We start from the raw sequence: 21094 nt of genomic DNA, 5'->3' as shown, positions 1-21094 counted from the left end.
ATCATGCTGAACCAAGCTGATAGCCTTCTCTGATGGAATGGCTGGCTGGGTAGATGAGGGGAGAGCAGTGGATGTTGTCTACCTTGACTGAAGCGAGGCTTTGCACACTGTCTCCCATAAGATCCCCACAGGGAAGCTCAGGAAGTGTGGGCTAGATGAGTGGAGAGTGAGGTGGCTTGAGAAGTGGCTGAATGGCAGAGCTCCGAGGGTTGTGCTCAGCGGCGAAGAGTCTAGTTGGAGGCCTGCAGCTAGCAGTGTCCCCCAGAGGTCAGGACTGGGTCCAGCCCTCTTCAACTTCTTCATCAATGACCTGGAGGAAGGGACAGAGTGCACCCTCAGCAAGTTTGCTGATGATACCAAAGTGGGAGGAGTGGCCGATACCCCAGAGGGCTGTGCTGCCATTCAGAGGGACATGGAGAGGCTGGAGAGGTGGGTGGAGAGGAACCTGCTGAAGTTCAACAAAGGCAAGTGCAGGGTCCTGCACCTGGGCAGGAATAACCCCATGCAGCAGTAGAGGTTGGGGGCTGACCTGCTGGAAAGCAGCTCTGTGGAGAAGGCCCTGGGAGTGCTGGTGGACACCAAGTTGAGCATGAGGCAGCAATGTGATCTTGTGGCCAAGAAAGCCAATGGTATGCTGGGGTGCCTCAGGAAGAGTGTTGCCAGCAGGTCAAGGGAGGTGATTCTTCTCCTCTCCTCAGCCCTGCTGAGGCCACATTCAGAGTACTGCATCCAGTTCTGGGCTCCGCAGTGCAAGAGGGATGTGGAACTACTGGAGCAAGTCCAGCATATTGCTACAAAGATGATTAGGGGACTGGAACATCTCTCTTATGAGGAAAGGCTGAGAGAGCTGGGCCTTTTTAGCCTGGAGAAGAGAAGACTGAGAGGAGATCTTATCAATGTGTACAAGTATCTTCAGGGAGGGTGTCAAGAGGATGGAGCCAGACTCTTTTCAGTGGTGCCCACCAACAGGACGTAAGGCAATGGGCACAAACTGAAACTCAGGAAGTTTCATGTGAACATGAGAAAAAACTACTTCACTGTGAGGGTGACAGAGCACTGGACCAGGTTGCCCAGAGAGGTTGTGGAGTCTCCTTCTCTGGAGATTTTCAAAACCCACCTGGACACCATCCTGTACAATGTGCTCTAGGTGACCCTGCTTGAGCATGGGCATTGGACTAGATGATCTGCAGAGGTCCCTTCCAACCTCAACCACTCTGTGATTCTGTGAAAACCAGGATCACCACAGGCAGCACGTTATGTTCACAGTGAAGAATACTCATCTAACACCGTGCCAGACAAGTAGGGCAAAAATGACCTGGGAGTTATTTAAGAGCAGCGCTTGGAAAGGCTCCTAACAGATCCCGCACTGCAGAAGCAGAAGCCCGACCTAGAAACTTGCGGGCTGAAAGCAGCTAAGTGCAAAGCAGCACAAGCCCCAAGGCCTGGACCGAGCAGTGAATGTGCCCTGCCCTGCACAAAACGCATGAAAGGGGGAACTGCAGTACAGCTGCTCAGCTCTAAGTGCACACAAAAATCAGGCGTTTGCAAGGAGCAGCCCTGGCACTGCCGACTGGCCCCACCAGCTTGTGCTACCCAAGACCCACAGCTGACAACAGCAGGGAGAGTGAAAATGTTGGTGGGCAATGCAGCACCCCGGGAAGGCACCGCCCCTGTAACCGGCACACGGGCCCTTGTGCCACCGGCGCGGCAGCACGCTAGAGCCTGCGCGAAAACAAGGGGTGGCGACAGCAATCACCTATGCTGCTTTATGGTGCATTGAATCAAGAATAGGCTTCAGTTCCTTAGAACACAAATGTCTTTCCTGACCAGTAAATACAGAGGGTTTAAGAGAAGAATGACAAAATAACTGTCCCAAGATGGGATGTCCTTGCCATTAACAGCAGCAGCATCACTGATCAGCTACCCCTCAGCAAAGCTGCTGTTTAATAAAAGCCTGCAGGCAGCGACACCTTTAAAGGCAACAACAATTTACCAGCTCCGACGATACCAGCAGCTGAAGTCTCTGACCAGGGCACATTGACTACACCAACTCTGGACAGAATGATTGTCCTTGTTCTTTATTAGGATCTCTGGCAATACCGAGTTGTGAATCCATTCCGTAGGGAAAAATATTCTTGCCACAGTTCTTTGTAGCAGCCTCTATTCCACTGTCATTGCACAAACTAATTCTAGGGTGGCAAAAACATCCCTCAGCGATGAGGAGGTCGTGTTCTGGTGTCCTTCTAACTGCTTCTCCTCTACACAGTGCTGCTGGCTGTCACGTCCACGCTCTGAACTGGGAACCTGGGCGCATCGTTCACTGTAAGCTCAGCCCCCGTCTAGCATGGCTGCTTTTTGCCAAGTCCGTCTGGATCAGCTGTAGTTCCCACCTCTAACTCGCTTTCCCTGCAGTTGGAGACAGCGTGCTCTGGAGATGTGCACTGTGCTGCCAAGACTGCCCAGGCAGCAGCTTTCCAAGCCCAGGTAACATCCCAGAGCTACTGATGGCAGCAGAGCACACCTGCAGCAGGCAGTGCTTCCAGGCACCAGTGTCTTGCTGGGGCATAGATGGTCCAACACTTCCCTGGGTAAAAGCAGGTCACAGGCCTGGAGACATGGAGACCCTCAGAAATGCTGCGCCCAAGCTTTGCCTCCAAACACTTTTGCAGGAGCAGCATCTCTCTCTGCCTCGAACAAATGCACAAGCTCTGAGCAAGGCTCGGAAAAACCAGCCCCAATAAACAACTCAGTTTCTGCGGCTTCCCATCCAAGACAACATGGACATTACTGTCTCACGAATCTTCTTGTTGTTCACTCCATAAATGACGGGATTTAGCATGGGGGGAACCACTACGTAGAGACAGGCCAGCAGGATGTGGACGTGGCGGGGGATGCTGTGGCCACCAAAGCGGTGCGTGAAAAAGGAGAAGAATGCCGGCGTGTAGAACAGGAGGATGATGCAGAGGTGGGAGCCGCAGGTGCTCATAGCTTTGCGACGGGCACCTGCAGAGGGCAGCTGGAAGACAGCCCTGAGAATCAGTCCGTAAGACACAGCAATGAACACTACATCTATCCCTGCCGAAAGCAGGACAACTGTTAAACCATACACAACATTGACTTTTATACTTGTGCAGGCCAGTCTGGCTACACCCATGTGCTCGCAGTACGAATGAGGGATAACGCGGTTTCTGCAGTAAGACAGCCTTTGAAGCAGAAAAACAAATGGGAGGACAATGCAGAAGCTTCTGACAACAGCTGCCAGCTCTATTCTCCATATGACTGAGTGGGTCAATAAAGTCACATATCTCAGGGGGTTGCAGATGGCAACATACCGATCAAAAGCCATGGCCACCAGAATTGCTGACTCTGCAGCAAAAACAAAATGAACGAGAAACACCTGAGCAATGCATGCACCAAAAGAAATGTCCCCCACTCTGAACCAGAAAATAGCTAACATCCTGGGCACTGTAGTGGTAGATAAGAGCAAGTCTGCTACAGTTAATGCAGAAAGGAAAAGGTACATAGGCTTGTGGAGGCTTTGTTCTCTCACTATGGTAAATAGCAAGACTAAGTTGCCTAGAAGGGCAAAAATATACATGGAGAAGAAGGGGAGAGAAATCCAGAGGTGAAACTTCTCCAGGCCTGGGATGCCAACAAGGAGGAATGTTCCTGGCCGGAAGGCTGTGTGATTGACGTCTGCCATAGGGGTCTTTGATCTTCTACTTAGAAACACCTGAAAAATAAAGGACAGCACAAGAGAAAGCATAAATGCCAGCAGAGCTCAGCAGCATTGCCAGCTGGGGAAATCCTGTCTGAAGTCAATGCAAGTTTTAGCACTCATACCAGAAGCTCTGTCACACTACAAAACATGAGGAGAGAGTGTGCAGAGCTGCACCCTGCACTGAGATCGCATGGCAACTTTTCTGCCCCTCAGTCTGCATTTTGAGGAGGCATGAGGAAGCTGAAAGCTGCTGAGCTAGTCACTGGTTTGTGGGGAGAAAAACAAAAACCTAAGGCCGAGGTAACAGCAGACGCTGCTGGGCTCCATGTGAAGCCCAGTGCTCTGGGAAGGGAAGAGACGCAGCAACATCTGCTTGGAGTAGGCAAGAGGAAAAGCGGGAGGAAATTCAGAGAAAGCCCAGCTAGCAAGGTGGACACTCACCAGTGCAGCAAAAGAAGGTCAAGGCAGCAAACACAAATTGAAAGGGGCGATTTACATTCAGCCCTAGGCAGAGGCTGCTTCTGGGTGCAGGCCACCCCGCGCCCACGGAGCAGAGGTCGTTCCCCCGTTCGAGCCAGGCTGGCGAAACACGGCAGCTCCTGCCGCTCACGAGGGCAAGGCTGGGCTGCCGAGCTGGGAGCTGCACAACGGGCTTCTGCAGCACAGCCCTGGCTGTGATGACCATGCTCTATGCGCTCTCCACCCTGCTGCCACATCTGCCTCCCCCATCACACCCAAACGCTCGTCCCTTACTCTGCTACACAGAGCAGCAGTGCCCCATTGCCTTGCGGCTTCGCAGCCTTCGCCTTTTGCAGAAGACAGCTCAGAGATCACCGTGCCGCAGCAACAAAAAGCAGCCCCAGCGCTGAGGACTGCCCACGGTGACTCACCAGGTCTGGCCTTAAGCGGCGAGGAGGAGCTGCAGGCAGTGATCTTGGTGGAGCATTTGCAGTGCTGCTGTCTCAGACCTCAGCGTATTTATGCTCTCTTGCTGCAAGTCCCAGAAGGATGCTTAGGGCCAACAGGGAGCTGCAGCTCTCTGGTCTGCTCTGAGGCGTCCAGATGCAGGTGATGAAATGTAAGTCTGAAAATGAGCAGTAGGGGCGCAGGAAGCAAATCCATCTGCCCAGGTGAGCAGGAGGGAGTGTGAAGAGGAGAAAGCTAGCAGAAAGTATAAATGATAATTTTGGAATGGTAACTCCTTCCCATGCAGAGGAAAGGCAGCATCAAGCAGCAGCTTGCAGAATGTAGTGAGCCAGACAAAGCGTGGAAGAAAAGACACAACACTTATGATTGCTTTCCCAACAGCAGCTATAGCTGTCTGCCTTGGAGTGAATACCTGGGCCTTGCCCAGCTGTCACACAGACGCCTGACACAGCCCATCCTGCAGGAGTCCGAATCAAAGCGGATGTGCAAACCCTAGGAACTTCTTACGTGTCGCACACCACCTGCTATTGTGCAGCACGGGTGTAGTGCCTGTCAACACGCCTCAGTTAACAGCGTGCACCTCCAAGGATGCATTACCACTAGTCAATCCTAACTAGCGTCACGTTCTTATCACATATACTCGGCAGAGTTCAGCTGTGAGAGTCTCAACTATTGAAAGACTTTCCTGATGGGGAAGCAGATCTTCTCACCTGTGGCCTCAGCACCATCGAGAGCTTCACTGTAACTGGTGCAGCTCTCATTGATGCATGCACACATTGAGTGGAGGAAAGACTCTTCTGTTCCCCCAGCTGCCTCTTGCCCTTGCACCTGGAGGCTCAGCAGTTTTCTGACGGACACCTTTCAGTCCAGTTTCTGGAAGAAAGGAATAAAGCTTGTTTGAAAGGGCACGCCAAGCAGGTGCCCCCCACACGGAGCTAGTCCGATGCTCAGCAACCCTGCCTGACAGGACACATTCACGTCAGTATGCAGTGAAATTCCCGCGAGGATCTCACAGTTCATGCTGGAGCTCTGCAGCACCTTTAGCGTTGCTGTCTATCACTTGGTTTTGCAGAGGGGAAACTGGGGCACACAACAAAGGTGTGATTTGCCTCCTGCGTTGCTTCTGCCTTTGTATATTGCTCCTCTCCAGCCCTGCAGAGGCAGAAGGTGTGTACGTGGGTGTCTGGGAGCGAGAGATGGTGAACGCCATGCACACAGAAGACACTTTTGGCATGAAGTCTGCATCGAGCTGTGCTGAGGGGCTGTAGAAATGTCTCTTTACTAACAACCACAGTGAGATGAGGATGCCTATGAGAAAATCTATAGAGAAAGTGTCATGGCCTGCCGCCAGCATGTGAAATGCCACCTCAGGTTGTGCAGAATTAACTACAGCAAATATTTTCATAGCATACCAAAATGGAAAAGTTTTACATAAAATTCCACGTACGCGACTCACAGTAAATCTGAAAGCCCTTCTCATTTGCCAGGTGCAGACAAAGGGCAACAGCTACCCAGAAGTTGCATAAGCAGGCATTCCCTCCTTGAAACTGCCTCAGCCCTTTTCTGGAGGCTGTTGAGCTCCCACCCGCTCATTTCTGAAGCGTGAGCTCCCTGCCTGGGGGAGAGCCCAGCTGCTGCTCAGCCCCATTTTCCACATGGCAGAACCAGTCACTGCTCCAGGATCTCCCCATGGCTGATGGGGATGAGCATGGAGGACGGGTGTCAGCAGTGGGGTTTGGCCACCAAGACTTGGACATGGCAAGGGTTGCAACAGCCAAAGCAGTGAGCACAGAAAGAGACTTCTCTGGAGCTGGACAGAAGGTTCTGCACACCTTGCGCACCACTTTCACAAAATCACAGAATGGTTGAGGTTGGAAGGGACCTCTGGACATCATCTAGTCCAACCCCCCTGCTCAAGCAGGGTTACCTAGAGCACGTTGCACAGGATCATGTCCAGGCGGGTTTTGAATATCTCCAGAGAAGGAGACTCCACAGCCTCTCTGGGCAACCTGCTCCGGTGCTCTGTCACCCTCACAGTGAAGAAGTTTTTCCTCATGTTCAGATGGAAATTCCTGTTTTCGAAAAGCCTTGCTGCAGTCAAGGTAGACAACATCCACTGCTCTCCCCTCATCTACCCAGCCAGCCATTCCAACCCAGAAGGCTATCAGCTTGGTTCAGCATGATTTTCCTTTGGTGATTCTATGCTGACTACTCCTGATCACCACCTTGTCCTCCACATACTTAGAGATGGCCTCCACGATGAGCTGCTGCATCACCTTTGCAGGGATGGAGGTGAGGCTGACTGGCCTCTAGTTTCCCAGGTCCTCCTTCTTGCCCTTTTGGAAGACTGTGGCATGGGGGGATGATCCCAGCTCCCCCCCCCCCCCATACACATTTGGTGCCAGTTACAAGTAGCCTGGATTCCTGTGTTTTACACTCCAAAAGGGAGGATGTCAACACTTTGAGATAAGGCCTGCTTGGGCCCCTGGACCTTGAGAAACAAAAGCATCCTCTCACTGCTGGGGCAGTGTTAATTGCTGTGGTCAGGACTGTCTCCTCCTCATCAGGACCCTGAGAGATAACACCTGCTTTCATGGCTGGGACCCCACTGCGGACTGGAATTACCTCCTTCTTAGCCCAGCTATGGGATCCCTCCTTGGGACCCCCACTGCAAGAGTAAAGCAGTCGTCCGCAGTCACTCAAACTCCTCCCTTCAGTGCTGAAGAGTGCGCAAGGCAGCTAGCCTACCATTGGGGGTGTTCGGCCACCACCCCCCCCAACCCATGACTGTGGGTGCGATGGTCATAACAACGATGGAGGAGAGTTGAACCCTGCAGCAGCCAAGAGCCAGGGACTGCGCCTGCGTGAAGAGAATTGTAACTGGCCTAGCAACTCCACCTCCACCTTCCCCTCAGCGGTATAAACAGGTTGGCCCCGGAGGCCGTCTTTGGCTGTTTGTGGGTGACAGCGGGTCTGCCAACTTGCGGAACCCCTCGGGACGGGGACGCCCTCCTGCAGTTACTTCCCTGGGATTGAGTGTACGTTGGCCGCTGAGGCAACGCGTGGGTAAGACCAATCGGAATTGGTTTGCCTAGTTCATTCATTTGGGTATTTACAGTTAGTATAAATTAGCTATCCTTTTCTGTTTACTAAGTGGTTACTGTTAACACAACTTTTAGTGTAATTAGAAATAAGTATTGTAGTTGAGCTAAGTTCCTGTTAACAAGAATTCTTGCTTTGTACTATTGCAGCTTCTGTAGTAAATTTTGCTCTTTGAAACAAGTTGTGGAGTCATGCAGTAAATCTCCTCTCCCCCTCCTCCCCTCCCTCGTGCCACACGAACCCACCCAGTCTGGGACTGCAAGACAGTCAGTCGTCCCGCGACATGGGGTGACACTGGCTTTCCTCCAGTCTTCAGGCACCTCTCCTCTTCTCCATGACCTTGCCAAGATGAGGCAGAGTGGCCTAGCAATAACATGCGCCAGCTCCCTCAGCACTCCCGGGTGCATCCCATCGGGGCCCATGGATTTGTGGGTGTCAGGTTTGCCTAAATGATCTCTAACCCCATCCTCCTCAACCAAGGGAAAGTCTTCCTTTCTCCAGACTTTCTCTCTTGCCTCCAGGGTCTGGGATTCCTGAGCGCTGGCCTCAGCAGTAAAGACTGAAGCAAAGGCGGCATTCAGTAACTCTGCCTTCTCTGCATCCTTCATCACCACGGCACCCACCCCATTCAGCAATGGGCCCACATTTTCCCTCGGCTACCTTTACCTACTGAGGTATTTGAAGAAGCCCTTGTTGTCCTTGACCTCTCTCACCAGATTTAATTCCAAATGGGCCTTAGCCTTCTTCGTCGCATCCCTGCACACTCTGACAACGTTCCTATGTTCCTCCCAAGTGGCCTGTCCCCCTTTCCACATTCTGTAGACTTCCTTCTTCTGGTTGAGTTTTGCCAGGAGCTCCTTGCTCATCCATGCAGCTCTCCTGCCCCCTTCGCTTGACTTACTACTCATAGGGATGCACCGCTCTTGAGCCTGGAGGAAGTGATGCTTGAATATTAACCAGCTCTCTTAGACCCCCCTTCCTTCTAGGGCTCAAACCCATGGGAGTCCTCCAAGGAGGAACCTGAAGACGCCAAAGTTTGCTCTCCTGAACTCCAGGGTTGCCATCCTACTTAGTGCCCTGCCTCCTCCTCGCAGCATCCTGAACTCCACCATCTCATGGTCACTGCAGCCAAGGCTGCCCCCGACCTTCACATCTCCAACCACTCCTTCTTTGTTTGTTACTACGAGGTCCAGCAGCACACCTCTCCTCCTTGGCTCCTCCAACACCTGTGTCAAGAAGTTGTCACCAATGCTCTGCAGGAACCTCCGGGACTCTTTGAGCCTAGCTGTGCTGTCTCTCCAGCAGATATCAGGGTGCTTCAAGTCCCCCATGAGAAGCAGGGCCTGGGATCGTGAGGCTACTTCCAGTTGTCTGGAGAAGGCCTCAGCGACTTCCTCTTCCTGATCAGCTGGCCTGTAGTAAACACCCACAACACGGTCACCCATGCTAGCCTGCCCTTGAATCCTTACCCACAAGCTCTCCACTCGCTCTTCATCCACCCCTAGGCACAGCTCCATACATTCCAGTTGCTCTCTCACACAAAGAGCTACTCCACCACCTCACCTTCCTGGCCTGTCTTTCCTAAAAAGCATGTAGCCATCCATCACAGCATTCCAGTCATGTGAGCTATCCCAGAAGGTCTCTGTAACTGCAATGAGATCATAGCCCTGCGACCACACACAGATCTCTAGTTCTTCCTGTTTGTTCCCCATGCTGCGTGCATTGGTGTACAGGCATTTCAGAGAGGTGATCGAGCATGCAGGTTTCCCAGGAGGGATGCAAGAGGATCCTCCATAGCCACATCCCACACGCACTTCCCTGGCTGCATGGAGAAGATGGAGGCATCCTGACTTGAGTTGTGTTTTCCCAACTACCCTGCCACCATAACTCTCCCCTTCCCCCATCTTTCCTACTTTAAAGCCCTCCTTACCAGCTTGGAGAACCTCTTGGCAAAGACACATGTGCCCTGCTTAGTGAGGTGGATCCCATCTCTCCCCAGCAGCTGTCACTCTTCAAGCAGGGTCCCATTATTATAGAAACTGTTGCCAACACCAGCGGCAAAACTGTTGTTGACTTGGAAAGTCCGTCTCCTCCTCCTCCCATCCATCCCCCTCACTGGCAGAATAGAGGAGAAAGAGGCGGTGGCCATCCCCGTCCTGGGCCTTGCCCACCACCTGGGGGCCCCGGCACGAGCTGGGCTCTGTCCCCTGCACCCTTCAGCTCACGGCCCTGCCCAACCCCGAGACCAGCAGCCTGGCTGTGCAGTTGACGCTGGCCTCTCTTGCTCCCGGGCAAAGGGTGGAGGACGTGGGACGAGGCCCTTCTGGCCTCTGCTTGCTCCTTTCCTTCCCTGCGTGTGTTGGCCCCACGTGTGGGTGGAAGAGCTCCCTGCCTGGGCAACAAGCAGGGGCTGTCAGGGAGGAAAGAGGGGTGGCAAGAGCAGCCCTGAATGTCTACTGCCAGCCTGTCCAGACGCCTGCCCTTTCAAACAAGCTGTATTCCTTTCTTCCAGAAACTGGACTGAAAGGTGTCCGTCAGAAAACTGCTGAGCCTCCAGGTGCAAGGGCAAGAGGCAGCTGGGGGAACAGAAGAGTCTTTTCTCCACTCAATGTGTGCATGCATCAGTGAGAGCTGCACCAGCTACAGTGAAGCTCTCGATGGTGCTGAGGCCACAGGTGAGAAGATCTGCTTCCCCATCAGGAAAGTCTTTCAATACTTGAGACTCTCACAGCTGAACTCTGCCGAGTATATGTGATAAGAACGTGACGCTAGTTAGGATTGACTAGTGGTAATGCATCCTTGGAGGTGCACGCTGTTAACTGAGGCGTGTTGACAGGCACTACACCCGTGCTGCACAATAGCAGGTGGTGTGCGACACGTAAGAAGTTCCTAGGGTTTGCACATCTACTTTGATTCGGACTCCTGCAGGATGGGCTGTGTCAGGCGTCTGTGTGACGGCTGGGCAAGGCCCAGGTATTCACTCCAAGGCAGACAGCTATAGCTGCTGTTGGGAAAGCAATCATAAGTGTTGTGTCTTTTCTTCCACGCTTTGCCTGGCTCACTACATTCTGCAAGCTGCTGCTTGATGCTGCCTTTCATCTGCATGGGAAGGAGTTACCATTCCAAAATTATCATTTATACTTTCTGCTAGCTTTCTCCTCTTCACACTCCCTCCTGCTCACCTGGGCAGATGGATTTGCTTCCTGCGCCTCTACTGCTCATTTTCAGACTTACATTTCATCACCTGCATCTGGACACCTCAGAGCAGACCAGAGAGCTGCAGCTCCCTGTTGGCCCTAAGCATCCTTCTGGGACTTGCAGCAAGAGAGCATAAATACGCTGAGGTCTGAGACAGCAGCACTGTAAATGCTCCACCAAGATCACTGCCTGCAGCTCTCCTTGCCACATGAGGCCAGACCTGGTGAGTCACCGTGGGCAGTCCTCAGCGCTGGGGCTGCTTTTTGTTGCTGCGGCACGGTGATCTCTGAGCTGTCTTCTGCAAAAGGCGAGGGCTGCGAAGCCACAAGGCAATGGGGCACTGCTGCTCTGTGTAGCAGAGTAAGGGACGAGTGTTTGGGTGTGATGGGGGAGGCAGATGTGGCAGCAGGGTGGAGAGCGCATAGAGCATGGTCATCACAGCCAGGGCTGTGCTGCAGAAGCCCGTTGTGCAGCTCCCAGCTCGGCAGCCCAGCCTTGCCCTCGCGAGCGGCAGGAGCTGCCGTTTTTCGCCAGCCTGGCTCGAACGGGGGAACGACCTCTGCTCCGTGGGCGCGGGGTGGCCTGCACCCAGAAGCAGCCTCTGCCTAGGGCTGAATGTAAATCGCCCCTTTCAATTTGTGTTTGCTGCCTTGACCTTCTTTTGCTGCACTGGTGAGCATCCACCTTGCTAGCTGGGCTTTCTCTGAATTTCCTCCCGCTTTTCCTCTTGCCTAATCCAAGTGGATGTTGCTGCGTCTCTTCCCTTCCCAGAGCACTGGGCTTCACATGGAGCCCAGCAGCGTCTGCTGTTACCTCGGCCTTAGGTTTTTGTTTTTCTCCCCACAAACCAGTGACTAGTTCAGCAGCTTTCAGCTTCCTCATGCCTCCTCAAAATGCGGACTGAGGGGCAGAAAAGTTGCCATGCGATCTCAGTGCAGGGTGCAGCTCTGCACACTCTCTCCTCATGATTTGCAGCGTGATGCAGTTTCTGGTATGAGTGCTAAAACTTGCATTGACTTCACTGGACGCCGGATTTCCCCAGCTGGCAATGCTGCTGAGCTCTGCTGGCATTTATGCTTTCTCTTGTGCTGTCCTTTATTTTTCAGGTGTTTCTAAGTAGAAGACCAAAGACCCCTATGGCAGACGTCAATCACACAGCCTTCCGGCCAGGAACATTCCTCCTTGTTGGCATCCCAGGCCTGGAGAAGTTTCACCTCTGGATTTCTCTCCCCTTCTTCTCCATGTATATTTTTGCCCTTCTAGGCAACTTAGTCTTGCTATTTACCATAGTGAGAGAACAAAGCCTCCACAAGCCTATGTACCTTTTCCTTTCTGCATTAACTGTAGCAGACTTGCTCTTATCTACCACTACAGTGCCCAGGATGTTAGCTATTTTCTGGTTCAGAGTGGGGGACATTTCTTTTGGTGCATGCATTGCTCAGGCGTTTCTCGTTCACTTTATTTTTGTTGCAGAGTCAGCAATTCTGGTGGCCATGGCCTTTGATCGGTATGTTGCCATCTGCAACCCCCTGAGATATGTGACTTTATTGACCCACTCAGTCATATGGAGAATAGAGCTGGCAGCTGTTGTCAGAAGCTTCTGCATCGTACTCCCGATTGTTTTTCTGCTTCTAAGGCTGTCTTACTGCAGAAACCGCGTTATCCCTCATTCGTACTGCGAGCACATGGGTGTAGCCAGACTGGCCTGCACAAGTATAAAAGTCAATGTTCTGTATGGTTTAATAGTTGCCCTGCTGTTGCTGGGGGTAGATGTAGTGTTCATTGCTGTGTCTTACGGACTGATTCTCAGGGCTGTCTTCCAGCTGCCCTCTGCAGGTGCCCGTCGCAAGGCTATGAGCACCTGCACCTCCCACCTCTGCATCATCCTCCTGTTCTACACACCGGCATTCTTCTCCTTTTTCACGCACCGCTTTGGTGGCCACAGCATCCCCCGCCACGTCCACATCCTGCTGGCCTGTCTCTACGTAGTGGTTCCCCCCATGCTAAATCCCATCATTTATGGAGTGAACAACAAGCAGATTCGTGAGACAGTAATGTCCATGTTGTCTTGGATGGGAAGCCGCAGAAACTGAGTTGTTTATTGGGGCTGGTGTTTCTTTGCCTTGCTCAGAGCTTGTGCATTAGTTCAAGGCAGAGAGATGCTGCTCCTGCAGAAGGGTTTGGAGACTAAGCTGGGGTGCAGCATTTCCGAGGGTCTCCATGTCTCCAGGCCTGTGACCTGCTTTTACCCAGGGAACTGTTGGACCATCTATGCCCCATCGAGACACTGGTGCCTGGAAGCACTGCCTGCTGCAGGTGTGCTCTGCTGCCATCAGTAGCGCTGGGATGTTGCCTGGGCTTGGAAAGCTGCTGCCTGGGCAGTCTTGGCAGCACAGTGCACATCTCCAGAGCACGCTGTCTCCAACTGCAGGGAAAGCAAGTTAGAGGTGGGAACTACAGCTGATCCAGACGGACTTGGCAAAAAGCAGCCATGCTAGACGGGGGCTGAGCTTACAGTGAACGATGCGCCCAGGTTCCCAGTTCAGAGTGTGGACGTGACACCCAGCAGCACTGTGGAGAGGAGAAGCAGTTAGAAGGACACCAGAACACGACCTCCTCATTGCTGAGGGATGTTTTTGACACCCAGAATTAGTTTGCGCAATGACAGTGGAATAGAGGCTGCTACAAAGAACTGTGGCAAGAATATTTTTCCCTACGGAATGGACTCACAACTCGGTATTGCCAGAGATCCTAATAAAGAACAAGGACAATCATTCTGTCCAGAGTTTGTGCAGTCAATGTGCCCTAGTCAGAGACTTCAGCTGCTGGTATCGTCGGGGCTGGTAAATTGTTGTTGCTTTTAAAGGTGTCGCTGCCTGTAGGCTTTTATTAAACAGCAGCTTTGCTGAGGGGTAGCTGATCAGTGATGCTGCTGCTGTTAATGGCAAGGACTTCCTATCTCGGGACAGTTATTTTGTCATTCTTCTCTTAAACGCTCTGTATTTATTGGTCAGGAAAGACATTTGTGTTCTAAGGAACTGAAGCCTATTCTTGATTTAATGCACCATAAAGCAGCATAGGTGATTGCTGTCGCCACCCCTTGTTTTCGTGCAGGCTCTAGCGTGCTGCTGCGCCAGTGGCACAAGGGCCCATGTGCCGGTTACAGGGGCGGTGCCTTCCCGGGGTGCTGCATTGCCCACCAACATTTTCACTCTCCCTGCTGTTGTCAGCTGTGGGGCTCGGGTAGCACAAGCTGGCGGGGGCCAGTCAGCAGTGCCAGGGCTGCTCCTTGCAAACGCCTGATTTTTGTGTGCGCTTAGAGCTGAGCAGCTGTACTGCAGTTCCCCCTTTCATGCGTTTTGTGCAGGGCAGGGCACATTCACTGCTCCAGCCAGGCTTTGGGGTTTATGCGGCTTTGCACCTAGCTGCTTTCAGCACGCGACCTTCTAGCTTGGGCTTCTGCTTCAGCAAATCGCCTGGGAGCATTTCATCATCGTGGACACCGTGCCACCCTGCTCTAGACACAGCCCTGTTTTTTGGCTGAGTCCTCCTTGTGTCTCTGGCAGTGGAGCTGTGCTGCCATGCAATGAGTCAGGATCAGCAAATGGCTTCTTTCTGATGCCTGTCTTCCTCATTCCTGCATTTTGTACACGCACAGCCACCTGTGCTGGGCTGTCTGAGCCTCATGAGCCCTTTGTTCTTGCTTTTGCTTTGGTAAAAGACATATTTTGTCCTATGCATGGGTGATGCGTTAGGAGCCTTTCCGAGCGCTGCTCTAAAATAACTCCCTGGCCATTTTTACCCTCCTTGTCTGGCACGGTATTAGAGGAGTGCTCTTCACTGTGAACATAAGGTGCTGCCTGTGGTGATCCTGGAGCTGCATTTCACGCTTCTCCATGTTTTTGTTCCAATCCAGTGACTATAGGGGAAAGGGCTGTGCATCAAGGCAACTCTCAGAAGTGTGTACTCGTGCCATGAAGTGACACAAACTGTCACTTGTTCTTCTGAGGTAATGGGAATCATGCGTGTCCTCGGTGTTCGTTAGGATTAGCCTCCCCTGCTCCTTCACTTGGTTGCTCCATGGATTCAAACGCACCGCTGCAGCCTGCAAAGGAGAAACTGTACATGATGTGACAGCAAAATGTTGCCAGCAGCATTTAAGCAACGCTGGCATGTACTCCACCAAAGGTTGCATTGTGACAGCGGTTTTCAGTTTTGTGAAACGGGTTTTCAGTTTTGTGAAGCTCCCCTCTAGAGCAGTTCTCTCAGGGAAGGGAAGCTCTGCAGAGAAAGTAAGCAAGCAATGAAATTCCTGCAACTTTGCAGCTCCTTCGGTGGGAAGGGCATTTGGATTTCACAGAATCACAGAATCACAGAGTGGTTGAGATTGGAAGGCACCCCTGCAGATCATCTAGTCCAACACCCCTGCTCAACCAGGGTCACCTAGAGCACATTGGACAGGATGGTGTCCAGGCGGGTTTTGAAAATCTTCAGAGAAGGAGACTCCACAACCTCTCTGGGCAACCTGATCCAGTGCTCTGTCACCCTCACAATGAAGAAGTTTTTTCTCATGTTCAGATGGAACTGCCTGTGTTTCAGTTTGTGCCCGTTGCCTCGTGTCCTGTTGGTCGGCACCACTGAAAAGAGTCTGGTCCCATCCTCTCGACACCCTCCCTTCAGATACTTGTACACGTTGATAAGATCCCCTCTCAGCCTTCTCTTCTCCAGGCTAAACAGGCCCAGCTCTCTCAGCCTTTCCTCATAAGAGAGATGCTCCAGTCCCCTAATCATCTTTGTAGCCCTTCGCTGGACTCACTCCAGTAGTGCCACATCCCTCTTGCACTGGGGAGCCCAGTACTGGACGCAGTATTCCAGATGTGGCCTCAGCAGGGCTTTGGAAAGGGGCAGGATCACCTCCCTCGACCTGCTGGCAACACTCTGCCTGAGGCACCCCAGGAGACCATTGGCCTTCTTGGCCACAAGGCCACATTGCTGCCTCATGCTTAACTTGGTGTCCACCAGCACTCCCAGGGCCTTCTCCGCAGAGGTCCTTTAGGAGCTCCTGTGGGGGCTTCACCAAGGGCTTTGGCTCTTTCTGCATTTGTAGCCTCGTTTTTAACCCTATCGCTGCACTTGGTGCTGCACGGCCTGAGTGCAGGAATTGGTGCTTGGACCGAGGGCCTGGTGTCTAGAGGGTGCCAGGAAAAGGCACGCGGTCCCTGCATGGGGATGGGCTGCTGGACGCCATGCATGCTCCTCTGGGGCAGGTGTGATACTCATGCGCAAGGTGTGCAGAACCTTCTGTCCAGCTCCAGAGAAGTCTCTTTCTGTGCTTGTGTGAGCCAGATCTTCTTCCTCAATTTCATTGTCATGACCAAAAGGCCAGAAGCTGGGCTCTCCCCCAGGCAGGGAGCTCACGCTTCAGAAATGAGCAGGTGGGAGCTCAACAGCTTCCAGAAAAGGGCTGAGGAAGTTTTAAGGAGGGAATGCCTGTTTATGCGACTTCTGGGTAGCTGTTGCCCTTTGTCTGCACCTGGCAAATGAGAAGGGCTTTCAGATTTACTGAGAGTCACGTATGTGTAAGTCCATGTAATTCTTTGCCATTTCGGTATGCCACGAGAATATTTGCTGCAGTTAATTCTGCACAACCTGAGGTAGCACTTCACATGCTGACTGCATGCCACGACACTTTCTCTATGGATTTTCTCATAGGCATCCTCATCTCACTGTGGTTGTTAGTAGAGACATTTCTACAGCCCCTCAGCACAGCTGGGTGCAGACTTCATGCCAAAAGTGTCTTCTGTGTGCATGGGCTTCACCCTCTCTCACTCCCAGACACCCACGTACACACCTTCTGCCTCTGCAAGGCTGGAGGGGAGGAATGTATGAAGGCAGAAGCAACGCAGGAGGCAAATCACACCTTTGTTGTGTGCCCCAGGTTCCCCTCTGCAGAAACAAATGAGAGACAGCAAGGCTAAAGGTGCTGCAGAGCTCCAGCATGAACTGTGAGATCCTCGTGGGAATTTCACTGCATACTGACGTGAATGTGTCCTGTCAGGCAGGGTTGCTGAGCATCGGACTAGCTCCGTGTGGGGGGCACCTGCTTGGCGTGCCCTTTCAAACAAGCTTTATTCCTGTCTTCCAGAAACTGGACTGAAAGGTGTCCGTCAGAAAACTGCTGAGCCTCCAGGTGCAAGGGCAAGAGGCAGCTGGGGGAACAGAAGAGTCTTTTCTCCACTCAATGTGTGCATGCATCAGTGAGAGCTGCACCAGCTACAGTGAAGCTCTCGATGGTGCTGAGGCCACAGGTGAGAAGATCTGCTTCCCCATCAGGAAAGTCTTTCAGTACTTGAGACTCTCACAGCTGAACTCTGCCGAGTATATGTGATAAGAACATGACGCTAGTAAGGACTGACTAGTGGTAATGCATCCTTGGAGGTGCACACTGTTAACTGAGGCGTGTTGACAGGCACTACACCCGTGCTGCACAATAGCAGGTGGCGTGCGACTTGTAAGAAGTTCCTAGGGTTTGCACATCCGCTTTGATTCGGACTCCTGCAGGATGGGCTGTGTCAGGCGTCTGTGTGACGGCTGGGCAAGGCCCAGGTATTCACTCCAAGGCAGACAGCTATAGCTGATGTGAGGAAAGCAATCATAGGTGTAGTGTCTTTTCTTCCACGCTTTGTCTGGCTCACTACATTCTGCAAGCTGCTGCTTGATGCTGCCTTTCATCTGCATGGGAAGGAGTTACCATTCCAAAATTATCATTTATACTTTCTACTAGCTTTCTCCTCTTCACACTCCCTCCTGCTCACCTGGGCAGATGGATTTGCTTCCTGCGCCTCTACTGCTCATTTTCAGACTTACATTTCATCACCTGCATCTGGACGCCTCAGAGCAGACCAGAGAGCTGCAGCTCCCTGTTGGCCCTAAGCATCCTTCTGGGACTTGCAGCAAGAGAGCATAAATACGCTGAGGTCTGAGGCAGCAGCACTGCAAATGCTCCACCAAGATCACTGCCTGCAGCTCCTCCTCGCTGCTTAAGGCCAGACCTGGTGAGTCACTGTGTGCAGTCCTCAGTGCTGGGGCTGCTTTTTGTTGCTGCAGCACGGCGATCTCGGAGCCGTCTTCTGCAAAAGGCGAGGGCTGCGAAGCCGCAAGGCAATGGGGCACTGCTGCATGGTCATCACAGCCAGGGCTGTGCTGCAGAAGCCCGTTGTGCAGCTCCCAGCTCGGCAGCCCAGCCTTGCCCTCGTGAGCGGCAGGAGCTGCTGTGTTTCACCAGCATGGCTCGAACGGGGGAACAACCTCTGCTCCGTGGGCGCGGGGTGGCCTGCACCCAGAAGCAGCCTCTGCCTAGGGCTGAATGTAAATCGCCCCTTTCAATTTGTGTTTGCTGCCTTGACCTTCTTTTGCTGCACTGGTGAGTGTCCACCTTGCTAGCTGGGCTTTCTCTGAATTTCCTCCCGCTTTTCCTCTTGCCTAATCCAAGTGGATGTTGCTGCGTCTCTTCCCTTCCCAGAGCACTGGGCTTCACATGGAGCCCAGCAGCGTCTGCTGTTACCTCGGCCTTAGGTTTTTGTTTTTCTCCCCACAAACCAGTGACTAGTTCAGCAGCTTTCAGCTTCCTCATGCCTCCTCAAAATGCGGACCGAGGGGCAGAAAAGTTGCCATGCGATCTCAGTGCAGGGTGCAGCTCTGCACACTCTCTCCTCATGTTTTGTAGCGTGATGCAGTTTCTGGTATGAATGCTAAAACTTGCATTGACTTCACTGGACGCCGGATTTCCCCAGCTGGCAATGCTGCTGAGCTCTGCTGGCATTTATGCTTTCTCTTGTGCTGTCCTTTATTTTTCAGGTGTTTCTAAGTAGAAGATCAAAGACCCCTATGGCAGACGTCAATCACACAGCCTTCCGGCCAGGAACATTCCTCCTTGTTGGCATCCCAGGCCTGGAGAAGTTTCACCTCTGGATTTCTCTCCCCTTCTTCTCCATGTATATTTTTGCCCTTCTAGGCAACTTAGTCTTGCTATTTACCATAGTGAGAGAACAAAGCCTCCACGAGCCTATGTACCTTTTCCTTTCTGCATTAACTGTAGCAGACTTGCTCTTATCTACCACTACAGTGCCCAGGATGTTAGCTATTTTCTGGTTCAGAGTGGGGGACATTTCTTTTGGTGCATGCATTGCTCAGGTGTTTCTCGTTCATTTTATTTCTGCTGTAGAGTCAGGAATTCTGGTGGCCATGGCCTTTGATCGGTATGTTGCCATCTGCAACCCCCTGAGATATGTGACTTTATTGACCCACTCAGTCATATGGAGAATAGAGCTGGCAGCTGTTGTCAGAAGCTTCTGCATTGTCCTCCCATTTGTTTTTCTGCTTCTAAGGCTGTCTTACTGCAGAAACCACGTTATCCCTCATTCGTACTGCGAGCACATGGGTGTAGCCAGACTGGCCTGCACAAGTATAAAAGTCAATGTTGTGTATGGTTTAACAGTTGCCCTGCTGTTGTTGGGGGTAGATGTAGTGCTCATTGCTGTGTCTTACGGACTGATTCTCAGGGCTGTCTTCCAGTTGCCCTCCGCAGGTGCCCGTCGCAAAGCTATGAGCACCTGCGGCTCCCACCTCTGCATCATCCTCCTGTTCTACACGCCAGCGTTCTTTTCCTTTTTCACGCACCGCTTTGGTGGCCACAGCATCCCACGCCACGTCCACATCCTGCTGGCCTGTCTCTACGTAGTGGTTCCCCCCATGCTAAATCCCGTCATTTATGGGGTGAACAACAAGCAGATTCGTGAGACAGTAATGTCCATGTTGTCTTGGATGGGAAGCAGGAGAAACTGAGTTGTTTATTGGGGCTGGTGTTTCTTTGCCTTGCTCAGAGCTTGTGCATTTTTTCAAGGCAGAGAGAGATGCTGCTCCTGCAAAAGGGTTTGGAGGCAAAGCTCGGGTGCAGCATTTCCGAGGGTCTCCAGGTCTCCATGCAGGCCTGTGACCTGCTTTTACCCAGGAAAGTGTTGGACCATCTATGCCCCAACAAGACACTGTTGCCTGGAAGCACTGCCTGCTGCAGGTGTGCTCTGCTGCCATCAGTAGCGCTGGGAGGTTGCCTGGGCTTGGAAAGCTGCTGCCTGGGCAGTCTTGGCAGCACAGTGCACATCTCCAGAGCACGCTGTCCTCCTCTTCAGGGAAAGCGAGTTAGAGGTGGGAATTGCAGCTGATCCAGACGGACTTGGCAAAAAGCAGCCATGCTAGACGGGGGCTGAGCTTAGAGTGAACGACGCACCCAGGGTTCCCAGTTCAGAGCGTGGACGTGACAGCCAGCAGCACTGTGTAGAGGAGAAGCAGTTAGAAGGACACCAGAACTCGACCTCCTCATTGCTGAGGGATGTTTTTGCCACCCTAGAATTAGTTTGTGCAATGACAGTGGAATAGAGGCTGCTACAAAGAACTGTGGCAAGAATATTTTTCCCTACGGAATGGACTCACAACTCGGTATTGCCAGAGATCCTAATAAAGAACAAGGACAATCATTCTGTCCAGAGTTTGTGTAGTCAATGTGCCCTGGTCAGAGACTTCAGCTGCTGGTACCATCAGGGCTGGTAAATTGTTGTTGCTTTCAAAGGTGTCGCTGCCTGTAGGCTTTTATTAAACAGCAGCTTTGCTGAGGGGTAGCTGATCAGTGATGCTGCTGCTGTTAATGGCAAGGACGTCCTATCTCGGGACAGTTATTTTGTCATTCTTGTCTTAAACGCTTTGTATTTACTGGTCGGGAAAGACATTTGTGTTCTAAGGAACTGAAGCCTATTCTTGATTTAATGCACCATAAAGCAGCATAGGTGATTGCTGTCGCCACCCCTTGTTTTCGTGCAGGCTCTAGCGTGCTGCCGCGCCAGTGGCACAAGGGCCCATGTGCTGGTTACAGGGGTGGTGCCTTCCCGGGGTGCTGCATTGCCCACCAACATTTTCACTCTCCCTGCTGTTGTCAGCCGTGGGGCTCGGGTAGCGCAAGCTGGCGGGGGCCAGTCAGCAGTGCCAAGGCTGCTCCTTGCAAACGCCTGATTTTTGTGTGCACTTAGAGCTGAGCAGCTGTACTGCAGTTCCCCCTTTCATGCGTTTTGTGCAGGGCAGGGCACATTCACTGCT

General features: G+C 52.4%; 3 protein-coding genes across 3 annotated transcripts; 2 read left to right on the top strand and 1 right to left on the bottom strand.

The window, feature by feature from the left end:
- Positions 1–1715: 1715 nt before the first annotated feature.
- LOC136990981 (olfactory receptor 52Z1P-like) lies at positions 1716–3703 on the bottom strand. The gene is made up of 3 exons (XM_067289454.1): positions 2784–3703; positions 2522–2584; positions 1716–1722 (listed from the first exon to the last, which is right to left on the bottom strand). The coding sequence occupies exons 1-3, from the start codon at positions 3701–3703 to the stop codon at positions 1716–1718; spliced, it is 990 nt and encodes a 329-aa protein (XP_067145555.1).
- An 8381-nt stretch (positions 3704–12084) lies between these two features.
- Positions 12085–13011, top strand: LOC136991056 (olfactory receptor 52B2-like; the record flags this gene model as incomplete). The annotated part of the gene is made up of 1 exon (XM_067289542.1): positions 12085–13011. A coding segment is annotated over exon 1 (927 nt), but the record flags the coding sequence as incomplete, so codon positions are not given.
- A 5824-nt stretch (positions 13012–18835) lies between these two features.
- Positions 18836–19792, top strand: LOC136990980 (olfactory receptor 52Z1P-like). The gene has a single exon (XM_067289453.1). It carries the CDS (start codon positions 18836–18838, stop codon positions 19790–19792), a length of 957 nt encoding a protein of 318 aa, XP_067145554.1.
- Positions 19793–21094: the final 1302 nt, after the last annotated feature.

The sequence above is a fragment of the Apteryx mantelli genome, chromosome 1, assembly GCF_036417845.1.
Source record: "Apteryx mantelli isolate bAptMan1 chromosome 1, bAptMan1.hap1, whole genome shotgun sequence".
NCBI classification, from domain to species: Eukaryota; Metazoa; Chordata; class Aves; order Apterygiformes; family Apterygidae; genus Apteryx; species Apteryx mantelli.
This window is presented reverse-complemented; position numbering and strand designations above follow the sequence as displayed.